A 27072-nucleotide genomic window follows, 5' to 3' on the forward strand; every position below is an offset into this window, starting at 1 on the left:
AATTGTGACAGCATGTTTTGCATGTCTGGGATTTGTGAGGAAGGTTTTTGAGGGCACTAGGGTTGCTGCAATTCGAAACTGCCCCCCCCCCCCCCCACATTTTTCTATACTGTACACGTTTACCCTTTTTTTAAACTGAATATGATGATTTTTTCTTTCTTTCTTTAAATGTTATGATGAATTGTAAATGTAGGACCCTGATGTAAACAAGTCTTAGACTCTTAGTGTTTTTTTTCTGGTTTTGTCCTCGAGTCGTAGCCGATTTTTTATTGACCTGTACTTTCGAACTGTTAATAACATTTTCAGTCAATCAATCTGCCTCACAGCTCACACTGACAGACGACAGCCTTCACTGCCCGCCAGCGGTCCCGATAGGTCTATCCTTAGCCTCCTCCTGTTCAGAATCAACTTTATTGTCACATCACAGTATCACACTGAGTTGAGTCTGTACTTGAGTATTTCCAATTTCCAATACTTTTACTTCTACTCCACTACATCTGGGATCCAAATATTGTACTTTTACTCCACTACATTTATTTGAAAACTTTAGTTACTAGTTAATTTGTAGATTCAGATTATTATAACTAAACATACAGTAACCAGTTCAGTCTTCAACCTTAGGCTGTACATTTTGGCCATTTGAAAATAGCCGATCTACAAGCTCACAATGCGTCGGATGTGACGTATTGTGAGCTTGTAGATCGACTATTTTCAAAGGATGTTTATTCATTTGAAATCTTGAAATTGGACATTCTGCACAATGACTAGCTTACTTTTAAGGTACTTTAAGTAGGCCTACATGTTTTGATGCCAATACTTTTGTATTTACTCAAGTACATTTTGAATTCCGGACTTAGGCTATAGGCAGGGGGGAGGGAGGGCTTTAGCCCCCCTCTGGTGGAGGCTTAGCCCCCCCTCCAAACAAGCCAAATTGACTGACTTCTATGTAAACCAAGATTCATTAGCCCCCCCCTCTAAATAGCCAGCCCCTCCATAGCACACCCAGTCACAATTTTCTGGAGCCGTCACTGCTTATAGGCTACTTGTACTGTAACACTAGTTCTCCAATGCAGTACTGATACTTTTACTTAAATAAAACGTTGTAACCTTTGTAACCTTTTTTCTCTGAGTGAATTGAGATCTCTCCACCCAACATATTTCACTGCACACAAAAAAGAATGTCCCCACCTCACTTGTGACGTGATATCTCTTTAAGACACACCAGTTGTACTGGCAGCATGGGTATATAAGGCCCAGGTGGCAGGTGTGCGTGATTACACTGATTTTTTGATCTCCACCGTCCAAGACGTGGTCTTCTGAAACGAAAGAAAAGTTTGGTGGCAGTGGTCTAGAGTCTATCTCTCTACAAAACCTTTCAACAAGACGTTGTACACACAAAGTCTACAGAACCTTTACACAAATACTGACAACATTGGTAAGTAGGCCTACTGCATTTAGTTAATGATCTATCCTAAACAAGGAAACCTTCCTCTGTCAGTCCTGATTTTTCCTCGTGTGTGTGTGTGTGTTCACTCACTCAAATAACATATTCCTCCAGTTTTAACATATTTACACTGGCTCCTGCAACCTTTAGGATTAAAAAAAATCTCACAGCCCCATTTCCACGCCCCCTTCCGGTAGATAGTGGTGTCATTTAACATTAGCATTTACATGTTTTTTTCAGTTTTTTTCTCTGGAGAAAGTACATTTCCTAATGTAAAAATCACACCCGTGTGAACTGAGTGGTGTAAGGTTTTATATAGCATGATCAGCTGTGGTCTGACGTAATGTCTGACGTTAAAGATCTTTGGCTAGGTAGACTCGTCTTCTGATGTGATGATTTGTGACCATGAAGTTGATTCAGCTGGAGTTTTTGTCCGATGTGAGGTATTATATAAGGTAAGGTATTATATAGCCTGATCAGCTCTGATCTGACGTAATGAAATCACACCTGGATGTGATTTCACAACTGGCTTTTTTTGTGCAGAGAAAATGACCATGGTTGCTACGGTCATCCAGTTCACCCGGGTGTGATTTAATTACGTCAGAAATTATTTTGAACATAGCAACCATGCTCATTTTTTTCTGCACACAAAAGCCAGTTGTAGGAGTGGTTTACACCACTCAAAAATGTGACAGACCAATATTATTATGAAGCAAACAAGATGGTAAATCAGCTCGAACAGATAGAACAAACCTTACCTTGAGAAAACAAAAGTTGTAGACTTCTTAAATTACCTCTGTTAACATGTAGCGTCTATGGAGTGACGTCACGCTATCACCACTAGCCCCGAAAGGGGGCGGGTTAAGGGGGCGGGGAAATTCTGTGAGATAGGCCTGCACCTTCATATGTTTCTGATTGCCTGACACATATGTTCCAACCGATCACAGGTTTAAACAGACAGTGGTGCCATTAAAAATGATTTAGCTGATTACACTATAACAATTCTAATCTAAAATGCAATAGCCTATCCAAGAATCCAATGTAAAAAAGCAAACCTAAAATCCACTATCATTTAAGAGTCTGCACATCCCGCACAACCCGTCTCCTTAGGTCATCTAAGTGCTGCTGGCCTCCTCGAGGTGCCAACAATGTATTGTATTTAATCTGGTTTAATATTATAATTTTTTGTTCTCCTATATACAGGTTTAATGTTTTTTTCCTTAAACAATAACAATGCCATTGAAATGGACAGTTTGTTTTGACCACGTTTGTCTGATAATTAAATGTAGGCTATACATTGGTAGGGATTGTGTTGGTAGATTTGTGTTGGAAGATAACAGCGCCCCTCACTTCACATGGTTGTGATTTTGTTTTTGAATGTAAAGCACTTTGGACTGCACTTGATGTCATCACGGGTCATGAAAATAATCTTTGGCCTATTGTTATTGGGGCTACCTTTGCATGATCACCTGTCTAAGGGAAGTGATCATTTCCTCTCCCATGGTCCTACAGGCCTGTTTAAAAAGATGCCAGTGATCTGCATGTTTTTAGGGAGGGGGTCAGGGCATTCCACATCTGGGTGGCAGTGCTGTAGAAGGAGAATTTACCCATGTTTGTTTTATAAGTGGTTGGTACCAGATCATTGTTCTAGCTCACTCTAGTAGTGTGGCTGTGGGTGTCGCTCACCTATGTAGCATCCAACTAAGATTGTTTCACTTTTTATTTTCAGTGTGTAGAAATGGCGTCTGCCAGCAGTCTCCTGTCTGAAGAGCAGTTCCTGTGTTCCATCTGTCTGGACCTGTTCACTGATCCAATCACCACTCCATGTGGACACAACTACTGCAACACCTGTATCACACATTACTGGGACACTAGTTATGTGTATCAGTGTCCTCTATGTAAAGAAACCTTCAATATGAGACCAAAATTGTCTGTTAATAAAGTCCTCTCTGAGATGGCCGATCAGTTCAGGAAGTCAAAGCAGCAGAGACAAACTTCCAGCACAAACCCAGAACCTGCTGAACCAGATGAAGTCTCCTGTGACGTCTGCACCGAGACCAAACCCAGAGCCCTGAAGTCTTGCCTGGTGTGTCTGACCTCCTACTGTGACACTCACCTGGAGCCTCACCTGAGACTTGCAGGGTTAAAACGACACAAACTAATCGACCCTGTGAAGAACCTGGAAGATATTCTGTGTAAGAAACATGACAGACCTCTGGAGCTGTTCTGTAAGACTGACCTCATGTGTGTTTGTCAGTTCTGCACTGAGTCAGACCACAAGTTACATAGAATTGTATCTCTGAAAGAGGCCTATGAAGGAAAGATGGCTGAGCTGGGAAAGACAGAGGCTAAAGTTCAGCAGATGATCCAGGAGAGACAAGTGAAGATTCAGGATGTCAGACACTCAGTGGAGTTCAGCATGAAAGATGCAGACAGAGAGACAGCAGACGGTGTGCAGGTCTTCACTGCTCTGATCAGCTGTATTGAGAGAAGCCAGGCTGAGCTCATTGATGTGATTGAAGGGAAGCAGAAAACAACAGAGAAACAAGCTGAGGGCTTCATCAAAGAGCTGCAACAAGAAATCACAGAGTTAGAGAAGAGAAGCTCTGAGCTGAGGCAGCTCGCACACACTGAAGACCACCTCCACCTCCTCCAGAACTTCACATCCATCAACTCCCCTCCACCGACCAAGGACTGGACAAAGGTCAATGTACATCAGTCTTCATATGTAGGGACTTTGAAGAAAGCTGTGGCTCAGCTGGAAAAAACACTCAGTGAAGATATGGAGAAGAACCTGCATGATGCTGAGCTGAGGAGGATCCGGCAATATTAGGTGGATGTAACTCTGGACCCTGATACAGCACATCCTAAACTCATCCTGTCGGGGGATGGAAAACAAGTGAGTTGTGGAAACATAAAGAAGAATCTCCCAAACAACCCAGAGAGATTCTCTTTCTATGCCAATGTCTTAGGAAAACAGAGCTTCTCCTCAGGAAAGTTTTACTATGAGGTTCAGGTTGGAGGGAAGACTGCCTGGGAACTAGGAGTAGCCAGAGCATCCATCCGCAGGAAGGGAGGCTTCACACTGAGTCCCAACAATGGTTTCTGGACTATATGGTTGAGGAATGGAAATGAGTACACGGCTAATGCTTCCCCTCCTGTCCTCCTCCCTGTAAGAGAAGAGCTCCAGAAAGTGGGAGTGTTTGTGGATTATGAGGAGGGTCTGGTCTCCTTTTATGATGTGGAGGCCAGAGATCATCTCTACTCTTACACAGGCTGCACCTTCACTGAGAGACTCTATCCATACTTCGGTCCTGGTCTTAATACAAATGGTAAACTCTGCTACTCTGATCCTATCTCCTGTCAATCACACAGATTAGACTTATCTGCACCAAAAGGATGTTTTTCTCAATTGTTCTCTCAATGTGTGTATAGAACAAACACTTCATTTTCCATGTCTGTAGCCAAATAGTTTAGCTTAAAATATATACACATATAACATTTAATGGTGCAAAAAGAAATGCAGTGATTTTTCAATGATTATATTATGTTATCTTTTATCTTATGTACAGCATTTAATATCTACGAATCAATGTTATCAATCATAGCAGACGGACAAAATGAATCAGTTATTGTTATTGTTCATAATGTTCTGTGAATTGTTCTCTCAATGCAGATATTATAACCACTTGAACGGTGAACCCTAGCATCCTTATTCTGGGGGACTGTTCACCGAAGATAGCAGATCTACAAGCTCGCAACGCATTGCAATGCATAGGTCTGTCATGATTACAATGTGTACAATGTGTTATGGTGACGATTAATTGATACACATAATTGCGATTCATGATTTAATTGTTTGTGGCGTTGAACATTGGAACGTTACAACTTTTATTTCTGTTTTCCTTTTAGGCTTCTATTAAATCATAATTTGCACAGAGCAGATATGACATAACTAAATACTTAAATATACAAACAAATCACTGACACATTTAATATTTAGTTCTTTCCAAAAAAAACGTACAAAATAGCAGAAAGTTGATCTACAAGCTTACAACATCACTCACAACATGTAAGCTTGTAGATCTGCTATTTATGCTATTTTTGAAAATGTATGGACAACGATTATGCAATAATAATTTAGATTATCTCAAATAACTACGATTAGGCGATCATGTAATAATTGTGACAGGCCTAGCAATGCTACACGTTGTGAGCTTGTAGATCTGCTAATTTTGGTGAAGAGATTTTTTTGGTCGAGGGGGAAAAGCGCATGAAGTACAGTGCCAACTTAGGGTTCTGGGTTACAACAACATATGCTGTCACATTATAGTATATGTTGGTGTTCATCTCATGTGGAATTGTGACAGCATGTTTTGCTAGTGAGGAAGATTTTGATGTTTCAAACAATGGAAAATACAATATTGTTATATTTGGTGGATTTACAATAAATGTGGAATGTGGGGAGATTATCCATTGTCCAGACTGTTCTTTATGTATTATATTGTTGTTCAGAAACCTTGTGTCTCACAGACTGAAGCACTGAGAAAACTGTTGCGCCTTTCTTCGTCCTTTTTTTCTTTCCAAACTTTACTACGGTAGCGGTGGTCTCAAAAACACAAGGGAAACTTTGACAGGAAAAGACTTGCTCACCGTATAGAAAATAGAAGTAAAACTCCTTAAACTGAGACTTAGGAAAATATTTTTTCTTTATTTTATCATGCTCAAAGTGCAATTAAAAAGCAAACGTTTCAGTCCTAGGACCTTCGTCAGTGCTATATGATTTTCACAGACAAAGAACTTGCTCTTAAAGAGCTCCAAAACAATATAGCTCAGGTGCTGAGAATTGCTGATTACTAATTGATGACATCACCAGATGGTGGGGCATGGACATTACAGAATAGATATACAAATTCACACAGTTATATAGGAAACAAGAATACTGCATACATCACATGTTGACAGACTAATACAATCACTTTTTGAAAATACCTTTTTCCTTATAGGTAGCACTGGAGGGAGAGATCTTCATTCAAGCCACCTGGATTGACAGACTGTAAATAATAAAATCCATCTAGATTCAGTTTGGAGGAGTTTAGTGTCTAAATCACCACCTTCTAGATTTCTTAATTTGTTCAATAACTGTAAGACAGATCTGCTATGGAGTGACTGGCTTCCATGAAATGTCTTGCGACAGGAGATTTGATGTCCTTGCGTCTGATGGCACTCATGTGTTCTATGATGCGTGTGCGGACTGCCCTAGATGTTTTGCCTAAATACTGTAGATTGCATTTACATGTAATCATGTAGACTACATTAGAAGAACTACAATTCACAAATTGTCTGATAGTGTATTGTCTGTTACTGTAGTAACTGTAGTAACTGCACTTGTAAATGTGTTCATTTTCTTGGAGTTTTTACAGGCCACACAATGTAGACAAGGGTAGAAGCCGGAGACTCCATCCAACCGCCCTGTGTGTTGCTGGGGGGGTATGTAGCAGTCTGCTTTCACCATATAGTCTCTGATGCTTTGAGATCTATAATGAGAGAAAAGAGGAGGGTCAGTGAACACTTTGGCACCTTCAGGGTCAGCTGACAAAACATGCCAGTGTTTCTCTAGGATGCTACGTATATCATTGCTCAAAGGATTATAGGTAGTGATGCAGGCACAATGTTTCTTTTTAGTCTGTGTGACCTGGTTTGGATTGTTCAATTTAGTTAAAGCAGAGTCAAGCCATTTTTTGGGGTACCCTCTTTCAACAAAGTTTCTGTACATGATGTCTCTCTCTTTTTCAAAATCTGACTGACGGTTACAGATTCGTTTCAGTCTAAGGAATTGAGAATATGGTAAACCTTTCTTCAAAGCAGGGGGGTGTGCACTGGTGGCATGTAAAAGACTATTCTTGTCTGTGGGTTTGGTGTACAGAGTACAGATTTGCCATCCTGAAAAAGTACACGGGTGTCTAGAAATGGAATTTCATGTTTGCTGAATTCCATATTGAATTTAATGGTAGGTGCCAGATTGTTCAGGTAGGACACAAAACTATGAAGCTCTTCCTCAGTACCTTGCCAGATAAGGATAATATCATCAATACATCTCTTAAATAACAACATATTGTGGGCAAAAGGATTGTTGTGCCACACTGAATTGTGTTCAAGGAAGCCCAAGGCAATGCCTGCATAATCTGGACTGAATACTGAGCCCATTGGTGCCCCCTGCAGTTGGAGATAATAGGAGTTCTCAAATAGAAAATAGTTTTTGTGTAAAATCATGGAAGTCATTTCTACCACTGTGTCAGTCTCACAGACTGGCACAGTGTATTCCTAGAACTTGAAATGCCCTTCCTTGTAACACTTGGGTCTTTTAAACCATCAAAACTAAAATGTGGAACACCCTACCAACAGCCGTTAAGAGATGTGAATCCCTAAACTCCTTTGAGACCGTTCTCGAAGGGCACTTACAGGTTGCTGCAATTGGAAACTGCCCCCCCCCCTCCCCATTTTTCTATACTGTACACTTTTACCATTTTTTAAAACTGAATATGATGATTTTTCTTTTGTTCATAGAAGTGTATATTTGTAAGTCTTTAAATGTTCTGATGAAATGTAAATGGGGGACCCTGGTGTAAACAAGTCTTAGTGCTTTATCTGGTTTTGTCCAGAATTTGTACTGACCTGTACTTTTGAACTGTTTTTAATAACATTTTCAGTCAATCAATCTGCCTCACAGCTCACAGTGACAGACGATAGCCTTCACTGACCACCCGATAGGCCTATCCTTATAGCCTCCTCCTGTTCAGAATCAACTTTATTGTCACATCACAGACAGACAGTTTACAGATGTAAAAAGTAGGTGGACATTTATCCTTATACTGTACTGTATTCGAGAGACAGAATATCAAAATGTCTACATAGGCCTACATTATCTACATAGACCTGTGGTCATTCAGGGCTACTGTAGCTAAACCATCATGGTGATGACCTCTGCCTTGAGGCATCAGGTCAGGGTGACACAATTTGACTGATTAAAAATCGCTGGAAACTTTTACAATACAAACATGTACCCTAGTGTCACCACTGAGTGTTTCTCCTGCAGCACAGTTATGACAACATGAGCTAAATTATTTTACTATGGGGTCACAGGACAATCAGGACATAATCATTACTATAATGAGGACCACCTCACCCCAAAGTTTAGGCCCTCGGAGTCCATGACGTCGAAAAGAGATTCAGGATAGATGGGCACTAGGGTCACCTGGGCTCTTTTGTCAAATGTTAAAAAATAAATTATTTGAAAAATGTAGGCATGATGTGAACATGCACGGTACATCATTATCAGACTTAGTTTTATCCTTCAACTTCTTGTTCATGCCCCAACATGACTGTATAAAGTGGATATACAGGTGTTGTTGCAATTGTAGAAATATTAGTCCTTAATTGTCTAATGTTAAAGCATGTTCTTCTAATCATGCAAAGTATACCTTTCTTAAAAAGAAACTTTTTTTTATATATTTTGGCGATATATATATGGTGGCGAGCTCACACCAACCGACTCATTGGAGGCAATGTAGGGTTCAGTGTCTTGCCCAAGGACACTTCGACATGTGGACAGGAGGAGCCGGGATTCGAACCGCCGACCCAGGGATCATTGGACGACCTGCTCTACCTCCTGAGCCACAGCCGCCCTGGGATGTGACGCATTGTGAGCTTGTAGATCGGCTATTTTCAATTTTCACTATTTGAAATCTTATAATGGGACATTCTTCACAATTAGTAGCCTACTTTTACTTTTGGTACTTTAAGTACACGTTGATGCCAATACTTTTGTACTTTCACTAATGTAACTTTGGAATTCTGGACTTACTCACTTAACAGAGCGAGTTCTCCATTGCAGTATTGATACTTTAAGTAAAATATTTGAGTAGTTTTTCCACCACTGTAGATTGGATAATGTTCCCTGGCTGGAATTTTAGATGCTGGGGTTCTCAAATGGTTGTGTACACATTCTGAGTTGTTGTCCAGCAGGTGGCAGTAAAGGGTTAACAGCTACAGTTCGTCAATGAGGAAATGAAATCTGGTGCAACGAACGAAAAGTTTGGTCGCAGCGACACTCTCTAGTCTACAGTCTAGTACTCTCTACAGAACCTTTTTACAAGACGTTATACAAAGTCTCTACAGAACCTTTCTACAAGACTTTTTACACAAATACTGACAAAATCATTGGTGAGTAGCTACTGCATTTAGTTAATGATTTATACTAACAAGGAAACCTGCCTCTCAGTCAGTCTGTCTATTAAACTCTAATCCTGATTTTTCCTCACGTATGACTATCATAGCGTTTTTCACTTCCCCAAAATGTGTGTGTGTGTTTTGTAGGCCGCATCCAGCTATCTAAATAGGTGACAGGTAGTTTGTGTGCTTAAATATGAAAGTGAATGAACAGGTGTGAGATCTGTGATCCTTCTAAAAGTCATGTAGTGATTATTTTCGTGTAGTGTCTTAATGTTGATCTTGCCTACTTTTAATTTGTTCTTGATCATGTGTTTTTATCTTGTTTTTAATCTGGTTTAATATAGTGATGGGAGATTAATCGGCAAACACATCGGTATCGGCCGATATTTGCCTTAAACCAATTAATCGGTATCGGTAAAATATATAATATAATATATATTTATATAATAAAAATATATTGGATAGTTACGTTTAATTGTATTATAATAAATTAAAAATAATAATTAACAAATGCCTGAAAAAGCCTTTTGTGATGATGAAGGCTGCAAATCAGTGTTTTCTGGGGAAGCTTTCGAAAGAGTCAATAGTTGGAACATTTAAAAGAAAAATACTACATTCAAGCTGTTTATGTTGGGATATGAGCCAACATTTCAATAACGGTGCATCCCTAGTTTTGGAATAAAGAGGCATTGCTTTTATCAAATTCAGCCTTTTTTCAGAATGGCCAAAATAATTATATTTTTTAAATACAGAATGAGATCATATCGACATTGTTTATATCGGTTATCTGCCATACTAGCAATTCATTATATCGGATATCGATATCGGCCAAATTGTCTCATCGGTACATCCCTAGTTTAATATTATGAATGTTATTTTTCTTTTGTTCTCTATTTTATGTAAAGCACTTTGGGCTGCATTTGATGTCATTATAAAACTGCGATACAAAAAGAAAATCTTCTTTGGCCTATTGATAATCACCTGTCAGGAGAAGTGATCATTTCCTCTCCCTGTGGCCTGCTGAAAGGTGGATTTTCAGGCCTGTTTTGAAAAACAGTGATCTGCATTTTTTAGGGAAGGGGTCAGGACATTCCACACTTGGGTGGCAGTGCTGTAGAAGGAGAATTTACCCAAGTGTGTAAGTGTTATAAGTGTTTTTATAAGATAGTCATTCTAGGGCACTGTAGTATTGTGGATGTGGGTGCCGCTCAATTTATTTTTAGGTAATTAGTCAGATACTCAGATATCTGTGAGAAGTAACATCAAAAACTAAAATTGTTTCACTTTTTATTTTCTGTGTGTAGAAATGGCGTCTGCCAGCAGCAGTCTCCTGTCTGAAGAGCAGTTCCTGTGTTCTATCTGTCTGGATGTGTTCACTGATCCAATCACCACTCCATGTGGACACAACTACTGCAACACCTGTATCACACATTACTGGAACATCAGTGATGTGTGTCAGTGTCCACTGTGTAACAAAACCTTCTGTAATAGACCAGAATTCTCTGTTAATAAAGTCCTCTCTGAGATGGCCGATCAGTTCAGGAAGTCAAAGCAGCAGAGACAAACTTCCAGCACAAACCCAGAACCTGCTGAACCAGATGAAGTCTCCTGTGACGTCTGTACTGAGACCAAACCCAGAGCCCTGAAGTCCTGCCTGGTGTGTCTGACCTCCTACTGTGACACTCACCTGGAGCCTCACCTGAGACTCGCAGGGTTAAAACGACACAAACTAATCGACCCTGTGAAGAACCTGGAAGACATTCTGTGTAAGAAACATGACAGACCTCTGGAGCTGTTCTGTAAGACTGACCTCATGTGCGTTTGTCGGTTCTGCACTGAGTCAGACCACAAGTTACATAGAATTGTATCTCTGAAAGAGGCCTATGAAGGAAAGAAGGATGAGCTGGGAAAGACGGAGGCTGAAGTTCAGCAGATGATCCGGGAGAGACAAGTGAAGATTCAGGATGTCAGACACTCAGTAGAGCTCAGCAGGAAAGATGCAGACAGAGAGACAGCAGGCAGTGTGCAGGTCTTCACTGCTCTGATCAGCTGTATTGAGAGAAGCCAGGCTGAGCTCATTGATGTGATCGAAGTGGAGCAGAAAACTACAGAGAAACAGGCTGAAGGCTTCATCAAAGATCTGCAACAAGAAATCACAGAGTTAGAGAAGAGAAGCTCTGAGCTGAAGCAGCTCTTATACACTGAAGACCACCTCCACCTCCTCCAGAGCTTCACATCCATCAACTCCCCTCCACCCACCAAGGACTGGACAAAGGTCAATGTCCATCAGTCTTCATATGCAGGGACTGTGAAGACAGCTGTGGCTCAGCTGGAGAAGACACTCAGTCAGGAGATGGAGAAGTACCTGCATGATGCTGAGCTGAGGAGGATCCAGCAATATGAGGTGGATGTAACTCTGGACCCTGATACAGCATATCCTAATCTCATGCTGTCTGAGGATGGAAAACAAGTGAGTCATGGAAACATAAAGAAGAATCTCCCAGACAACCCAAAGAGATTCTCATCTCGTGCCAATGTCTTAGGAAAACAAAGCTTCTCCTCAGGAAGGTTTTACTATGAGGTTCAGGTTGGAGGAAAGATTGCCTGGGATGTAGGAGTGGCCAGAGAGTCCATCAACAGGAAGGGATCAATCACACTGACCCCCAACGATGGCTACTGGACTATATGGTTGAGGAATGGAAATGAGTACAAGGCTCTTGCTGCCCCTTCTTTCCTCCTCCCTGTAAGAGAGGAAGTCCAGAAAGTAGGAGTGTTTGTGGATTATGAGGAGGGTCTGGTCTCCTTTTATGATGTGGAGGCCAGAGTTCATCTGTACTCTTACACTGGCTGCACCTTCACTGAGAAACTCTATCCATATTTCAGTCCATGTTTTAATAACAATAGTAAAAACTCTGCTCCTCTGATCATATCTCCTGTCAATCACACAGATTAGACTAATCTGCACCAAAAGGTGTTTTTTTTCTCAATTGTTCTCTCAATGTGTGTAATATAGAACAAACACTTAATTTTCCATGTCTGAGTTGTAGTCAAATAGTTTTCTTATTTTTTTTGTTTGCTTAAAATATATTCCTGTCTGTTTATAATTGGGACTAGATTATATTAATATTCTATGGCAGAATTGATATCTACCAGGAACAGTACAGTAGTTAATATCTATGATGTTATCAATCATAGAAGACGGACAAAACAAATCCGTTATTGTACGTAATATTCATATATCTGAATTGTTCTCTCAATGTAGACATTATAACAACTTGATCCTTATTCTGGGGGAATGTTCACCGAAGATAGCAGATCTACAAGCTCACAACGCATTACAATGCGTAGCGCTGTCACGATTACAAACTTAAGTTGACGATTCATTGATACACGAATAATTGAGATTAACGATTTAATTGTGTTTGTGGCATTACAACTTGTATTTTCCTTTTAGGCTTCTAATCATAACTTGCACAGAGCAGATATAATGAATAACTTAAATATACAAAGAATTCACTGACACCAGTGTTGTTTTTGGCAGCAAATTTCTATTCTAGTTTTAGTCAAAGTCTTTTGAATAGATTCCATTTAGTTTTAGTCATATTTTAGTCACCTGGAATGTTTTAGTGTTAGTCTAGTTTTAGTCGACTAAATATCATAGGATTTTAGTCAACTAAATCTACAGTTGATTTAGTCGACTAAAATGTATTTTGGCGGGCCTTGATCAGTAATGACTGATTTTACACTCGCTGAAAATTGCCGATCTACGCGTTGTGAGCTTGTGAGCTTTCAGCATGCAACCAAGTGGAAAATGACTTGGATCTCTTGTCCACTAGTCCCTTCCTAACATTTTAGTCTAGTTTTTAGCTGTTGACGAAATTGTCAATATATTTAGTCTTAGTTTTAGTCATCATAGCTTAGTTTTCATTTAGTTTCCGACGAACAAGTTTCGTTTTAGTTTTTAGTTGACGAAATCAACACTGACTGACACATTTTATACTTTGTTCTTTCCATTTTTTGTTTTTACAAAATAGCGCACATAGTTGATCTACAAGCTTTATTACGACACAACGTGTAGATCTGCTATTTTTGAAAAATGTTTGAAAATGTATGGACATTTTTCTACATTTAAACGATTGACGATTAGGCGATAATGTAATAATTGTGACAGGCCTAGCAATGCTATGCGTTGTGAGCTTGTAGATCTGCTATTTTTGGTGAATAGATTTTGTGTAGAGGGGGTGAAAAAGAGCGCACCAAGTACAGTGCCAACTCAGGTCTGTTTTAAGTATAGAGGGTATAAATTAAGACTTGTGATTTGGGGGTTCTAGGGTACAACATGTTGTCACATTGATGACCTTCATATAGTATATGTTGGTGTTCATCTTATGTGGAATTGTGACAGCATGTTTTGCATGTCTGGGATTTGCTAGTGAGGAAGATTTTGATGTTTGAAACAATGGAAAATACAATGCTGTTATTTGGTGGATTTTACAATAAATGTTCATGGGGAGATTATCCAGTGTCCAGACTGTTCTTTATGTATTATATTGTTGTTCAGAAACCTCGTGTCTCACAGTCTGACAGTGTATTCCTAGAACTTGAAATGTCCTTCCTTGTAACACTTGGGTCTTTTAAACCATCAAAACTAAAATGTGGAACGCCCTACCAACAGCCGTTAAGAGATGTGAATCCCTAGACTCCTTCGAGACTGCTCTTGAAGGGCACTAGGGTTGCTGCAATTCGAAACTGCCCCCCCCCCCCCCATTTTTCTATACTGTACACGTTTACCCTTTTTTTAAACAGCCTTCACTGACCACCAGCGGTCCCGATAGGTCAATCCTTATAGCCTCCTCCTGTTCAGAATCAACTTTATTGTCACATGACAGACAGACAGTTTACAGATGTAAAAAGTAGGTGGACATTTATCCTTATAATGTACATGTTCGAGAGACAGAATATCAAAATGTCTACATAGACCTACATTATCTACATAGACCTGTGGTCATGGGGCGACTGTGGCTCAAGAGGTAGAGCAGGTCGTCCAATGATCCATGGGTCGGTGGATCGAATCCCGGCTCCTCCTGTCTACATGTCGAAGTGTCCTTGGGCAAGACACTGAACCCCAAATTGCTCCCGATGTGCTGGTTGGTACCTTGCATGGCTTCCGCCGCAATCGGTGTATGAATGTGTGTGTGAATCAATGGGTGAATGTAATGCACAATCTATGTAAAGCGCCTTGGATAAAGGCGCTATATAAATGCACCATTTACCATTTACCATTTTGTCATTCAGGGCTATTGTAGCTCTTTGTGGCACATTTTGACAGAAACGTCCAACACAAACCAGCATGGTGATGACTCCTGCCTTGAGGCATCAGGTCAGGGTGACACAATTTGACTGATTCAAAGTCACTGGAAATGTTTTACAATACAAACATGTACCCTAGTGTCACCACTGAGTGTTTCTCCTGCAGCACAGTTATGACAACGTGAGCTAAATTATTTTACTATGGGGGTCACAGGACAATCAGGACATAATCATTACTATAATGAGGACCACCTGTCTAATAAAAGTTTAGGCCCTCGGAGTCCATGACGTCGAAAGGGATTCAGAATAGATGGGCAGTTGGGCACTAGGGACACCTGGGTGGGTACCTTGGCTCTTTTGTCTAAAATGTTAAAAAATACATTATTTGAAAAATGTTCAATGTGATGTAAAGTATACATGATGTGAACATGCACCGTACATCATTATCAGACTTAGTTTTATCCTTCAACTTCTTGTTCATGCCCCAACATGACTGGATATACAAGTTTTGTAGCAATTGTAGAAATATTAGACCATTGTCTAATATTAAAGCATGTTCTTCTAATCATGCAAGGTATACCTTTCTTAAAAACAAACTTTTTTATATATTTTGGGAAAAATAGCCAATTTAACACAGAGGTGCCCACTCTTCCTTGGTGCCCAGTCTGCCCACCTATCCTCTTACCGTACTGTAACTAAACTGTGCCCATGATATGAATAACTAAATATGTCTAGCGGCAGATAGATTTTTTTCATCTTTCTTTAGAGCAAATATAATGTCCCCAGCTAGGAGGTCAGGGCCAGGCTTTTACACTTAGCAAACTGGAACTGAGTTGAGTCTGTATTGAGTATTTCCAATTTCCAATACTTTTACTTCTACTCCACTACATCTGGGATCTAAATATTGTACTTTTACTCCACTACATTTATTTGAAAACTTGAGTTGCTAGTTAATTTGTAGATTCAGATTATTATAACAAAACATACAGTAAACACTTCAGTCTTCAACCCTAGGCTATACATTTTTGCTATTTGAAAATAGTCGATCTACAAGCTCACAATGCGTCGGATGTGACGTATTGTGAGCTTGTAGATCGACTATTTTCAAATATGTTTATACATTTGAAATCTTGAAATGGGACATTCTTCACAATGACTAGCCTACTTTTACTTTTGGTACTTTAAGTACATATTTTGATGCCAATACTTTTGTACTGTTACTCAAGTACATCCGGACTTATACTTGTAACAGAGTAGTTCTCCATTGCAGTATTGATACTTTTACTTAATATAAACATGTGAGTAGTTTTTCCACCACTGTAGATTGGATAATGTTCCCTGGCTGGAATTTTAGATGCTGTAGTTCTGAAATGGTTGTGTACACATTCTGAGTTGTTGTCCAGCAGGTGGCAGTAAAGGGTTAACAGCTACAGTTCCTCAGTGAGGAAATGGAATGAAATGAAATCTGGAGAAACGAAAGTTAACAGATAAAAGTTTGGTGGCAGCGACACTCTCTATAGTATAGAGTCTCTAGTAGGCTTACTAGGCTATACTCTCTGAGTCTACAGAAGACAGAACCTTTCAATAAAAGTCTACAAAACCTTTCAACAAGACGTTTTACACACATACCGACAACTTAAACATTGGTAAGTACTGCATTTAGTTAGTAGTATGATTTATCCTAACAAGGAAACCTGCCTCTGTCAGTCAGTCTGTCTATTAAACTCTAATCCTGATTTTCCTCACATGACCATCATAAACCCGTTTTTTACTTTCCCAAATTATTTAGCCTAAATTTTATTAATTAAGCTATATTAGTCCGTTTTTATGATTTCAGCTGAGCTGCTGTGTGTGTGTGTGTGTGTGTGTGTGTGTGTGTGTATGTGTGTGTGAGAGACGTGAGTGCGTGTGCGTCTGTCATGCGCGTGCGTGCGGCTGCGTGTGTGCGATTGAAGCACAGCACACACACACACAGACCTTGATCCCTGTGCAGTGTGTGTGTGTGTGTGTGTGTGTCTGTCTGTCTGTCTGTCTGTCTGTCTGTCTGTCTGTCTGTCTGCCCCTCTGCCTTACTCAAATAACATATTCCTCCAGTTTTAACATCTTTAAGATCACTGGCTCCCGGTAACCTTTAGGATTAAAAAATACCTTTAATTGTTTTTTAGGTATAAGTTGTGTAGCACCAAGCCTGCCCAAATATGTTCCAACACAGTTTTATGTTTATTCAACCTTTCAGCCTGATCACAGGTTTAAACAGACAGGGTGCCATTAAAAACACTGAATTATTTTGTTGATTTATATAAAACTTCTAATCTAAAATGCAATAGCCTATCCAAGAATCCAATAACGTAAAAAGCAAATCTAAAATCTACTCATCTACTAATCATTTAAGAGTCTGCACAACCCGTCTCCTTAGGTCATCTAAGTGCTGCTGGCCTCCTCGAGGTGCCAAAAATGAATTGTAAAAAACATGTGGAAGCATCTTTCTGCTTTTATAGACCAATTTGGCTTGGAACAAGCTCCCATTACCTGAGACAGGCTTTAAAAGCAAAGACCCACTTTTTACTAAGTTTTATTTTTTTTGCCACATAAGGACATGTGGGGGGGGGGGGGATAAGGGCTTCTGTGGGGGGCAAATAAGGGCTTGTGTGGGGGGCAAATAAGGGCTTGTGTGTGTGGGGGGGGGCAATAAGGGCTTATGTGGGGGCCAATAAGGGCTTGTGTGGGGGACCAATACGTGCTTGTATGGGGGGCCGATAAGTGCCATTGGCCCTTCAAGACGAACATTTGACAAGTAATGATAAATTCCACTATCATAATGAATTATCTTTTAATCTGCCATCAGTCAGTTTTAGTTTCAGACTAATGAGAACATGTTGCTTAGTTTACTGTCCAATGACATGAAAAGGCACAAGGGAAGGACTCCACAAAAAGACCACCCCCAAAAATCGGCACGCGCTACACGCGCCCACACACACCTTCTGGAGTTTGAGCCCCTGCCCCCCCAGTGCTCTCTGCACGGCCCTGCTCTAGCTTTACCTGTAAATGTACATTAGTATATTATCTTTCAATAGGTAGAGTATGTGTGGTTCCTTATTGAAGTGCGTATCTACTATCTATCTAAATAGGTGACTGGGTAGTCTGTGTGGTTAAATGTGAAAGTGAATGAACAGGTGTGAGAAAAGTGGGTCTTGATCATGTTTTTGATATTATTGTTTTTAATCTGGTTTATTATTATTAACGTTATTTTTCTTTTATTGATCTCTTTTTTATGTAAAGCACTTTGGACTGCATTTGATGTCATTAAAGGTGCTATACAAAAGAAAATAATCTTTGGCCTATTGGTAATCATCTGTCTAAAGGAGAAGTGATCATTTCCTCTCCCTTTGGCCTGCTGAAAGGTGGATTTTCACTTTTTCAGGCCTGTTTTAAAGGACGCCCAGTGATCTGCATTTTTGAGGGAGGAGGTCAGGGCATTCCACACTTGGGTGGCAGTGCTGTAGAAGGAGAATTTACCTATTTTTAAGTCTGTGGTACCAAATCGTTGTTCTAGCTCCCTCTAGTATTGTGGCTGTGAGTGTCAATCACTTTTTTTAGGTAATTAGTCAGATACTCGGATACCTGTGAGAAGTAGCATCCAACTACAATTGTTTCACTTTTTATTTTCAGTGTGTAGAAATGGCGTCTGCCAGCATTCTCCTGTCTGAAGAGCAGTTCCTGTGTTCTATCTGTCTGGACGTGTTCACTGATCCAATCAGCACTTCATGTGGACACAACTACTGCAACACCTGTATCACACATTACTGGAACACTAGTAATGTGTATCAGTGTCCTCTATGTAAAGAAACCTTCAATATGAGACCAAAATTCTCTGTTAATAAAGTCCTCTCTGAGATGGCCGATCAGTTCAGGAAGTCAAAGCAGCAGAGACAAACTTCCAGCACAAACCCAGAACCTGCTGAACCAGATGAAGTCTCCTGTGACGTCTGTACTGAGACCAAAACCAAAGCCCTGAAGTCCTGCCTGGTGTGTCTGACCTCCTACTGTGACGCTCACCTGGAGCCTCACCTGAAACTCCCGGGGTTAAAACGACACAAACTAATCGACCCTGTGAAGAACCTGGAAGACATCCTGTGTAAGAAACATGACAGACCTCTGGAGCTGTTCTGTAAGACTGACCACATGTGCATCTGTCAGTTCTGCACTGAGTCAGACCACAAGTTACATCAGATTGTATCTCTGAAAGAGGCATATGAAGGAAAGAAGGCTGAGCTGGGAAAGACAGAGGCTGAAGTTCAGCAGATGATCCGGGAGAGACAAGTGAAGATTCAGGAGGTCCGACACTCAGCGGAGTTCAGCAGGAAAGATGCAGACAGAGAGATAGAAGACAGTGTGCAGTTCTTCACAGCTCTGATCAGATGTATTGAGAGAAGCCAGGCTGAGCTCATTGATGTGATCGAAGAGAAGCAGAAAACAACAGAGAAACAGGCTGAAGGCTTCATCAAAGAGCTGCAACAAGAAATCACTGAGTTAGAGAAGAGAAGCTCTGAGCTGAAGCAGCTCTCACACACTGAAAACCACCTCCACCTCCTCCAGAACTTCACATCAATCAACTCCCCTCCACCCACCAAGGACTGGACAAAGGTCAATGTCCATCAGTCTTCATATGCAGGGACTGTGAAGACAGCTGTGGCACAGCTGGAGAAGACACTCAGTCAAGAGATGGAGAAGAACCTGCATGATGCTGAGCTGAGGAGGATCCAGCAATATGAGGTGGATATAACTCTGGATGCTGATACAGCAAACCCCTACCTCATCCTGACTGGGGATGGAAAACAAGTGAGTCGTGGAAACGTAAAAAATAATCTCCCAGACAACCCAGAGAGATTCTCATTGTGTGCCGATGTCTTAGGAAAACAAAGCTTCTCCTCAGGAAGGTTTTACCATGAAGTTCAGGTTGGAGGGAAGACTGCCTGGACTTTAGGAGTGGTCAAGGAGTCCATCAACAGGAAAGGTGCAATCACACTGAGTCCCAACAATGGTATCTGGACTATATGGTTGAGGAATGGAAATGAGTACGAGGCTAATGCTTCCCCTCCTGTCCTCCTCCCTGTAAGAGAGGAGCTCCAGAAAGTGGGAGTGTTTGTGGATTATGAGGAGGGTCTGGTCTCCTTTTATGATGTGGAGGCCAGAGATCATCTCTATTCTTACACTGGCTGCACCTTCACTGAGAAACTCTATCCATACTTCAGTCCAGGTGTTATTAAGAATGGTAAAAACTCTGCTCCTCTGATCATATCTCCTGTCAATCACACAGATTAGACTAATCCGCACGGAAAGGTTGTTTTTCATATAAAACAAATGTGTGTATAGAAGGGTTCATACAGGTTTTAATTTAATTTAATTGTGTGTCAGTCAACTTTCATTTAAAATAAATATTGTTGTTGTTCATGACACTTCATTTACATGTCTGAGTTGTAGCCAACATAGTTTTCTTTCTTCTTTTTTTTTAGCTTAAAATATATTCCTGTCTGTTTAGAATTGTCTCTCTCTGTACAAGGACTAGATTTTATGGCATTCACGTTTAAGTTTAACTCGACATTGGGCCGATTCATACTCATTTTACCGCTGTTTCGGCGCTGTAGTGCCGAAATGATTTCGGCTCGTCAGAAATTTTCAGTAGCACCGAAGAGCCGACTTTAGGACGGTACCTGCCCCCCCGAACCTCAAATGACGTCACATTGTAGGCTCTACAGAGCCGAACCGACTTTTATTCGGCTCTAAAATAGGAGTATGAATCGGCCCATTGTTGTTCATTAATGTGCAAGATTGATATTTACTGTACCGGGAATAAAACATGTTATTGTCAGTGTTGTACTAATATATATACTAGAACGTTTAAATGCAAATAGGAATGCAGTGAAACTGAAATGATTATGTTGTTGTTCTTTCTTTTGTGTACAGTAGTAATCTATGATGTTATCAATCAGCAGACGGACAAAATAAATCAGTTATTGTACATAATGTTCATATGACTGTAAACTCTGTGAATTGTTCTCTCTATGCAGACATTATAACTACTTGAACCCTAGCATCCTTATTCTGGGGGATCGTTCACCGAAGATAGCAGATCTACAAGCTCACAACGCATTGCAATGCATAGGTCAGTCATGATTACAAACTTAAGTTTATGTTTAATTGTCACACAAATAATTGTGATTAACAATTTAATTGTGTGTGTGGCATTGAACTTTGGAACGTTACAACTTGTATTTCTGTTTTTAGGCTTCGTAATCACAAATTGCACAGGACAGATATGACAAATAACTTAAATATACAAAGAAGTCACCGACATTTAATATTTTGTTTATTAAAGCTTTGCTTACAACACGTCACAACTAAACTAAGAGATGTGAATCCCTAGACTCCTTCCAGACTGCTCTCGAAGGGCACTTACAGGTTGCTGCAATTCGAAACTGCCCCCCCCCCCCCCCCCCCCCCCCATTTTTCTATACTGTACATGTTTACCCTTTTTTAAAAGTGAATATGATGATTTTTCTTTTATTCATAGAAGTGTATATTTGTAGGACATCTTTAAATGTTCTGATGAATTGTAAATGGAGGACCCTGATGTAAACAAGTCTTAGTGCTTTTTCTGGTTCAGATTTTGTATTGACCTGTACTTTCGAACTGTTTTTAATAACATTTACAATCAATCAATCTGCCTCACACTGTGACAGACGACAGCCTTCACTGACCACCAGCGGTCCCGATAGGTCTATCCTTATAGCCTCCTCCTGTTCAGAATCAACTTTATTGTCACCAGTTTACAGTTGTAAAAAGTAGGTGGACATTTATTCGTATACATGTCGAGAGACGGAATATCAAAATATCTACATAGGCGTATGGTCATTCAGGGCTAGCTCTTTGTGGCACATTTTGACAGAAACATCCACCACAAATCAGCATGGTGATTGTTATGATTCATGCCATATACAGCTAAGTAAGTCTGTGTACTGAACTTGAGATACAGTGTACTTCATAAGTTACAGTGCAGCTTGCATTGTGCTTGATAGCGAGATGTTTCTCTGTCTGCATTGTACTGTCTTGGTATGTGAGGCATCCTGTTAGGTGGCACCCTTAAGGTCAGCCTGGTAATGCGACAGTAAGGCTAGCCTTGTACATCGTGAGGTCAACCTTGCACATCATCATGCCACGTTCCTATGTCGCGCATCTTCATATCTTACTGTCTCGTTTCTCTGATCCAGTAGTATAAATATTCCCTGTCATTGTGAATCTATGGTGTGACACTGCCTCTGTGTCTCATCATTGGTTCTCCCGGGCCCGTCTCCGTACCAACAGAGGTACTTCAACTGGGTCGTCACACACCACCCAGCCCACACACACCACCCAGCCTACACACACTACCTGCCTGTCAGAGCCAGACCGAGGGTCCATTTAGAGATCACAACCGTGATGACCCCTGCCTTGAGGGATCAGGTCAGGGTGACACAATTTGACTGATTAAAAGTCACTGGAAATGTTTTACAATACAAACATGTACCCTAGTGTCACCACTGAGTGTTTCTCCTGCAGCACAGTTATGACAACGGGAGCTAAATCATTTTAGGATAGATGGGCACTAAGGACATCTGGGTACCTTGGCTCTATTGTCCAAAATGTTAAAAAATATATATATTTGAAAAATGTTCAATGTGATGTAAAGTATTAAATATACATGATGTGAACATGCACCGTACATCATTATCAGACTTAGTTTTATCCTTCAACTTCTTGTTTATGCCCCAACATGACTGGATATACAGATGTAGCTTATAATCATATATAGACTACTTTAAAAAAAAGAAAGTCCCCTTTTTACATTTTGGGAATAAATAGCCAATTTAACACAGAGGTGCCCACTCTTCCTTGGTGCCCAGTCTGCCCACCTATCCTCTTACCGTACTGTAGCTAAACTGTGCCCATGATATGAATAACTAAATATGTCTAGCGGCAGATAGATTTATTTCATCTTTCTATAGAGCAAATATAATGTTCCCAGCTAGGAGGTCAGGGCCAGGCTTTTACACTTAGCAAACTGGAACTGAGCTGAGTACTTGAGTATTTCCAATTTCCAATACTTTTACTTCTACTCCACTAAATCTCGGATCCAAATATTGTACTTTTACTCCACTACATTAATTTGAAAACTTTAGTTAATAGTTACTTTGTAGATTCAGATTATTATAACAAAACATACAGTAACCACTTCAGTCTTCAACCCTAGACAAAACATTTTGGCCATTTGAAAATAGCCGATCTACAAGCTCACAATGCGTCGGGATGTGACGCATTGTGAGCTTGTAGATCTGCTATTTTCAAAGGATGTTTATACATTTGAAATCTTGAAATGGGACATTCTTCACAATGACTAGCCTACTTTTACTTTTGGTACTTTAAGTACATGTTGATGCCAATACTTTTTGTACATTTACTCAAGTACATTTTGAATTCCTGACTTTTACTTGTAACAAAGTAGTTCTCCATTGCAGTACTGATACTTTTACATGCTGGGGTTCTCAAATGGTTGAGTATACATTCTGAGTTGTTCTTCCAGCAGACAGTAAAGGGTTAACAGCTACAGCCCACCAACGAGTTCCTCAGTGAGGAAATGAAATGAAATCTAGTGAAACGAAAGTTAAAACATAGAGAACAGTTTGGTGGCAGCGACACTAGACTCTACAAAACCTTTCAACAAGACATTTTACACAAACTGTACAACTTAAACATTGGTAAGTAGGCTACTTAATGATTTATTATCCTAACAAGGAAACCTGCTTCCGTCAGTCTGTCTATTAAACTCTAATCCTGATGTTTCTTTCCTCACACAGTGACATGACGACCATAAACCCATATTTCATATTCCCCAAATATAAGCAGTCTATTAGCGTTTTTATGATTTCAGCTGAGCTGAGCTGAGCTGTGTGTGTGTGTGTGTGTGTGTGTGTGTGTGTGTGTGTGTGTGTGTGTGTGTGTGTGTGTGTGTGTGTGTGTGTGTGTGTGTGTGTGTGTGTGTGTGTGTGTGTGTGTGTGTGTGTGTGTGTGTGTGTTTTGTAGGCCACATCCAGCTATGGTGACAGACAGGTAGTCTGTGTGGTTCCTTATAATGAAGTAAAGTTTGTACTTTGTATCTGAATAGGTGACAGGTAGTCTGTGTGGTTAAATATCAAAGTGAATGAACAGGTGTGAGATCTGTGAGAGTCTGTAATCCTTCTAAAAGTCATGTAGTGAATATTTTCTTGTGTCTTATTGTTGATCTTGCCTCCTTTCCTTTTAATTTGTTTAATAATAATGTTAAACATTAATAATGTTGTTTAATCTTGGTTTTAATCTGGTTTAATATTATAAATGTTATTTTTCTTTTGTTCTCTATTTTATGTAAAGCACTTTGGGCTGCATTTGATGTTTGATTAAAGGTGCTATGCAAAAAGAAAAGAAAATCTTTGGCCTATTGATAATCACCTGTCTAAAGATTTTCAGGCCTGTTTTAAAAAACAGTGATCTGCATTTTTGCGGGAAGGGCTCAGGACATTCCACGTCTGGGTGGCAGTGCTGTAGAAGGAGAATTTACCCATGCTTGTTTTTATTAAGTGTGTGGTACCAGATCGTTGTTCTAGCCCACTCTAGTATTGTGGCTGTGGGTGTCACTCACTTTGTTTCGGCAATTAGTCAGATACTCAGATACCTGTGAGAAGTAGCATCCAAAACTAAAATTGTTTCACTTTTATTTTCTGTGTGTAGAAATGGCGTCTGCCAGCAGTCTCCTGTCTGAAGAGCAGCTCCTGTGTTCTATCTGTCTGGATGTGTTCACTGATCCAATCACTACTCCATGTGGACACAACTACTGCAACACCTGCATCACACATTACTGGAATACTAGTAATGTGTGTCGGTGTCCGCTATGTAAAGAAACCTTCAAAAAGAGACCAAAATTCTCTGTTAATAAAGTCCTCTCTGAGATGGCCGATCAGTTCAGGAAGTCAAAGCTGCAGAGACAAACTTCCAGCACAAACCCAGAACCTGCTGAACCAGATGAAGTCTCCTGTGACGTCTGTACTGAGACCAAACCCAAAGCCCTGAAGTCCTGCCTGGTGTGTCTGACCTCCTACTGTGACGCTCACCTGGAGCCTCACCTGAGACTCGCAGGGTTAAAACGACACAAACTAATCGACCCTGTGAAGAACCTGGAAGACATTCTGTGTAAGAAACATGACAGACCTCTGGAGCTGTTCTGTAAGACTGACCACATGTGCATCTGTCAGTTCTGCACTGAGTCAGACCACAAGTTACATCAGATTGTATCTCTGAAAGAGGCATGTGGAGGAAAGAAGGCTGATCTGCGAAAGACAGAGGCTGAAGTTCAGCAGATGATCCAGGAGAGACAAGTGAAGATTCAGGAGGTCAGACGCTCAGTAGAGCTCAGTATGAAAGATGCAGACAGAGAGACAGCACACAGTGTGCAGGTCTTCACTTCTCTGATCAGCTGTATTGAGAGAAGACAGGCTGAGCTCATTGATGTGATCGAAGAGAAGCAGAAAACAACAGAGAAACAGGCTGAAGGCTTCATCAAAGATCTGCAACAGGAAATCACAGAGTTAGAGAAGAGAAGTTCTGAGCTTAAGCAGCTCTCACACACTGAAGACCACGTCCACCTCCTCCAGAACTTCACATCCATCAACTCCCCTCCACCCACTAAGGACTGGACAAAGGTCAATGTCCATCAGTCTTCATATGCAGGGACTGTGATGACAGCTGTGGGGACTGTGAAGACAGCTGTATGTCAGTTGGAGAAGACACTCATGGAGAAGAACCTGCATGATGCTGAGCTGAGGAGAATCCAGCTATATGAGGTGGATGTAACTCTGGATGCTGATACAGCAAATCCCCTCCTCATCCTGTCTGAGGATGGAAAACAAGTGAGGGATGGAAACGTAAAGAAGAATCTCCCAAACAACCTAGAGAGATTCTCTGGTTATGTCAATGTCTTGGGAAAACAGAGCTTCTCCTCAGGAAGGTTTTACTATGAGGTTCAGGTTAAAGGGAAGACTGTCTGGAGTTTAGGAGTGGCCAGAGAGTCCATCAACAGGAAGAGAGGCTTCACACCGAGTCCCAACAATGGTGTGTGGACTATAGGTTTGAGTAATGGAAATAAGTACATGGCTAAAGCTGACCCTGATGTTCTCCTCCCTATAAGAGAGGAGCTCCAGAAAGTGGGAGTGTTTGTGGATTATGAGGAGGGTCTGGTCTCCTTCTATGATGTGGAGACCAGAGTTCATCTCTACTCTTTCACAGGCTGCACCTTCACTGAGAAACTCTATCCATTATTCGGTCCTGGTCTTATTATCTATGGTAAAAACTCTGCTCCTCTGATCATATCTCCTGTCAATAACACAGATTAGACTAATCCGCACCAAAAGGATGTTTTTCTCAATTTGTTCTCTCAATGTGTGTATAGAACAAACACTTCATTTTCCATGTCTGAGTTGTAGCCATATAGTCTTTTTTTAGCTTAAACTATATTCCTGTCTGTTTGGAATTGGGACTAGATGATATTAATATTTTATGGCACTCAACATTGACAAGATTGATATCTACCAGGAATAAAACATAATGTTAATGTCAGTCTTGTACTAATATACTAGAACATTTAATAGTGCAAATAGAAATGCAGTGATTTTTCAATGATTATATTATGTTATCTTTTATCTTATGTACAGCATTTAATATCTACGAATCAATGTTATCAATCATAGCAGACGGACAAAATGAATCAGTTATTGTACATAATGATCATATGACTGTAAACTCTGTGAATTGTTCTCTCAATGCAGACATTATAACCACTTGAACCCTAGCATCCTTATTCTGGGGGAACGTTCACCGAAGATAGCAGATCTACAAGCTCGCAAAGCATTACAATGCGTAGCGCTGTCACGATACTTAAGTTGACGATGAATTGATACACAAATAATTGTGATTAATGATTTAATTGTGTTTGTGGCATTACAACTTGTATTTCTGTTTTC

General features: G+C 40.3%; 2 protein-coding genes and 1 pseudogene across 3 annotated transcripts; all 3 read left to right on the top strand.

Moving 5' to 3' along the window:
• The first annotated feature begins 1286 nt into the window (after nt 1–1286).
• LOC306940449 (E3 ubiquitin-protein ligase TRIM21-like) lies at nt 1287–5916 on the top strand (annotated as a pseudogene). The gene is made up of 2 exons (XR_013792500.1): nt 1287–1435; nt 3174–5916. The product of XR_013792500.1 is annotated as an E3 ubiquitin-protein ligase TRIM21-like (transcript).
• A 3595-nt stretch (nt 5917–9511) lies between these two features.
• On the top strand, nt 9512–20308 carry LOC306934055 (uncharacterized protein; the record flags this gene model as incomplete). Its single annotated transcript, XM_079516505.1, has 3 exons — nt 9512–9667; nt 10981–12617; nt 18656–20308. Exons 2-3 carry the CDS (start codon nt 10983–10985, stop codon nt 20306–20308), a joined length of 3288 nt encoding a protein of 1095 aa, XP_079372631.1. The 5' UTR covers nt 9512–9667; nt 10981–10982.
• A 4481-nt stretch (nt 20309–24789) lies between these two features.
• Nucleotides 24790–26445, top strand: LOC306940434 (zinc finger protein RFP-like; the record flags this gene model as incomplete). The annotated part of the gene is made up of 1 exon (XM_079525508.1): nt 24790–26445. The coding sequence occupies one exon, from the start codon at nt 24790–24792 to the stop codon at nt 26443–26445; it is 1656 nt and encodes a 551-aa protein (XP_079381634.1).
• Nucleotides 26446–27072: the final 627 nt, after the last annotated feature.

The sequence above is a fragment of the Electrona antarctica genome, assembly GCF_951216825.1.
Source record: "Electrona antarctica genome assembly, chromosome: 2".
Lineage (NCBI taxonomy): Eukaryota > Metazoa > Chordata > Actinopteri > Myctophiformes > Myctophidae > Electrona > Electrona antarctica.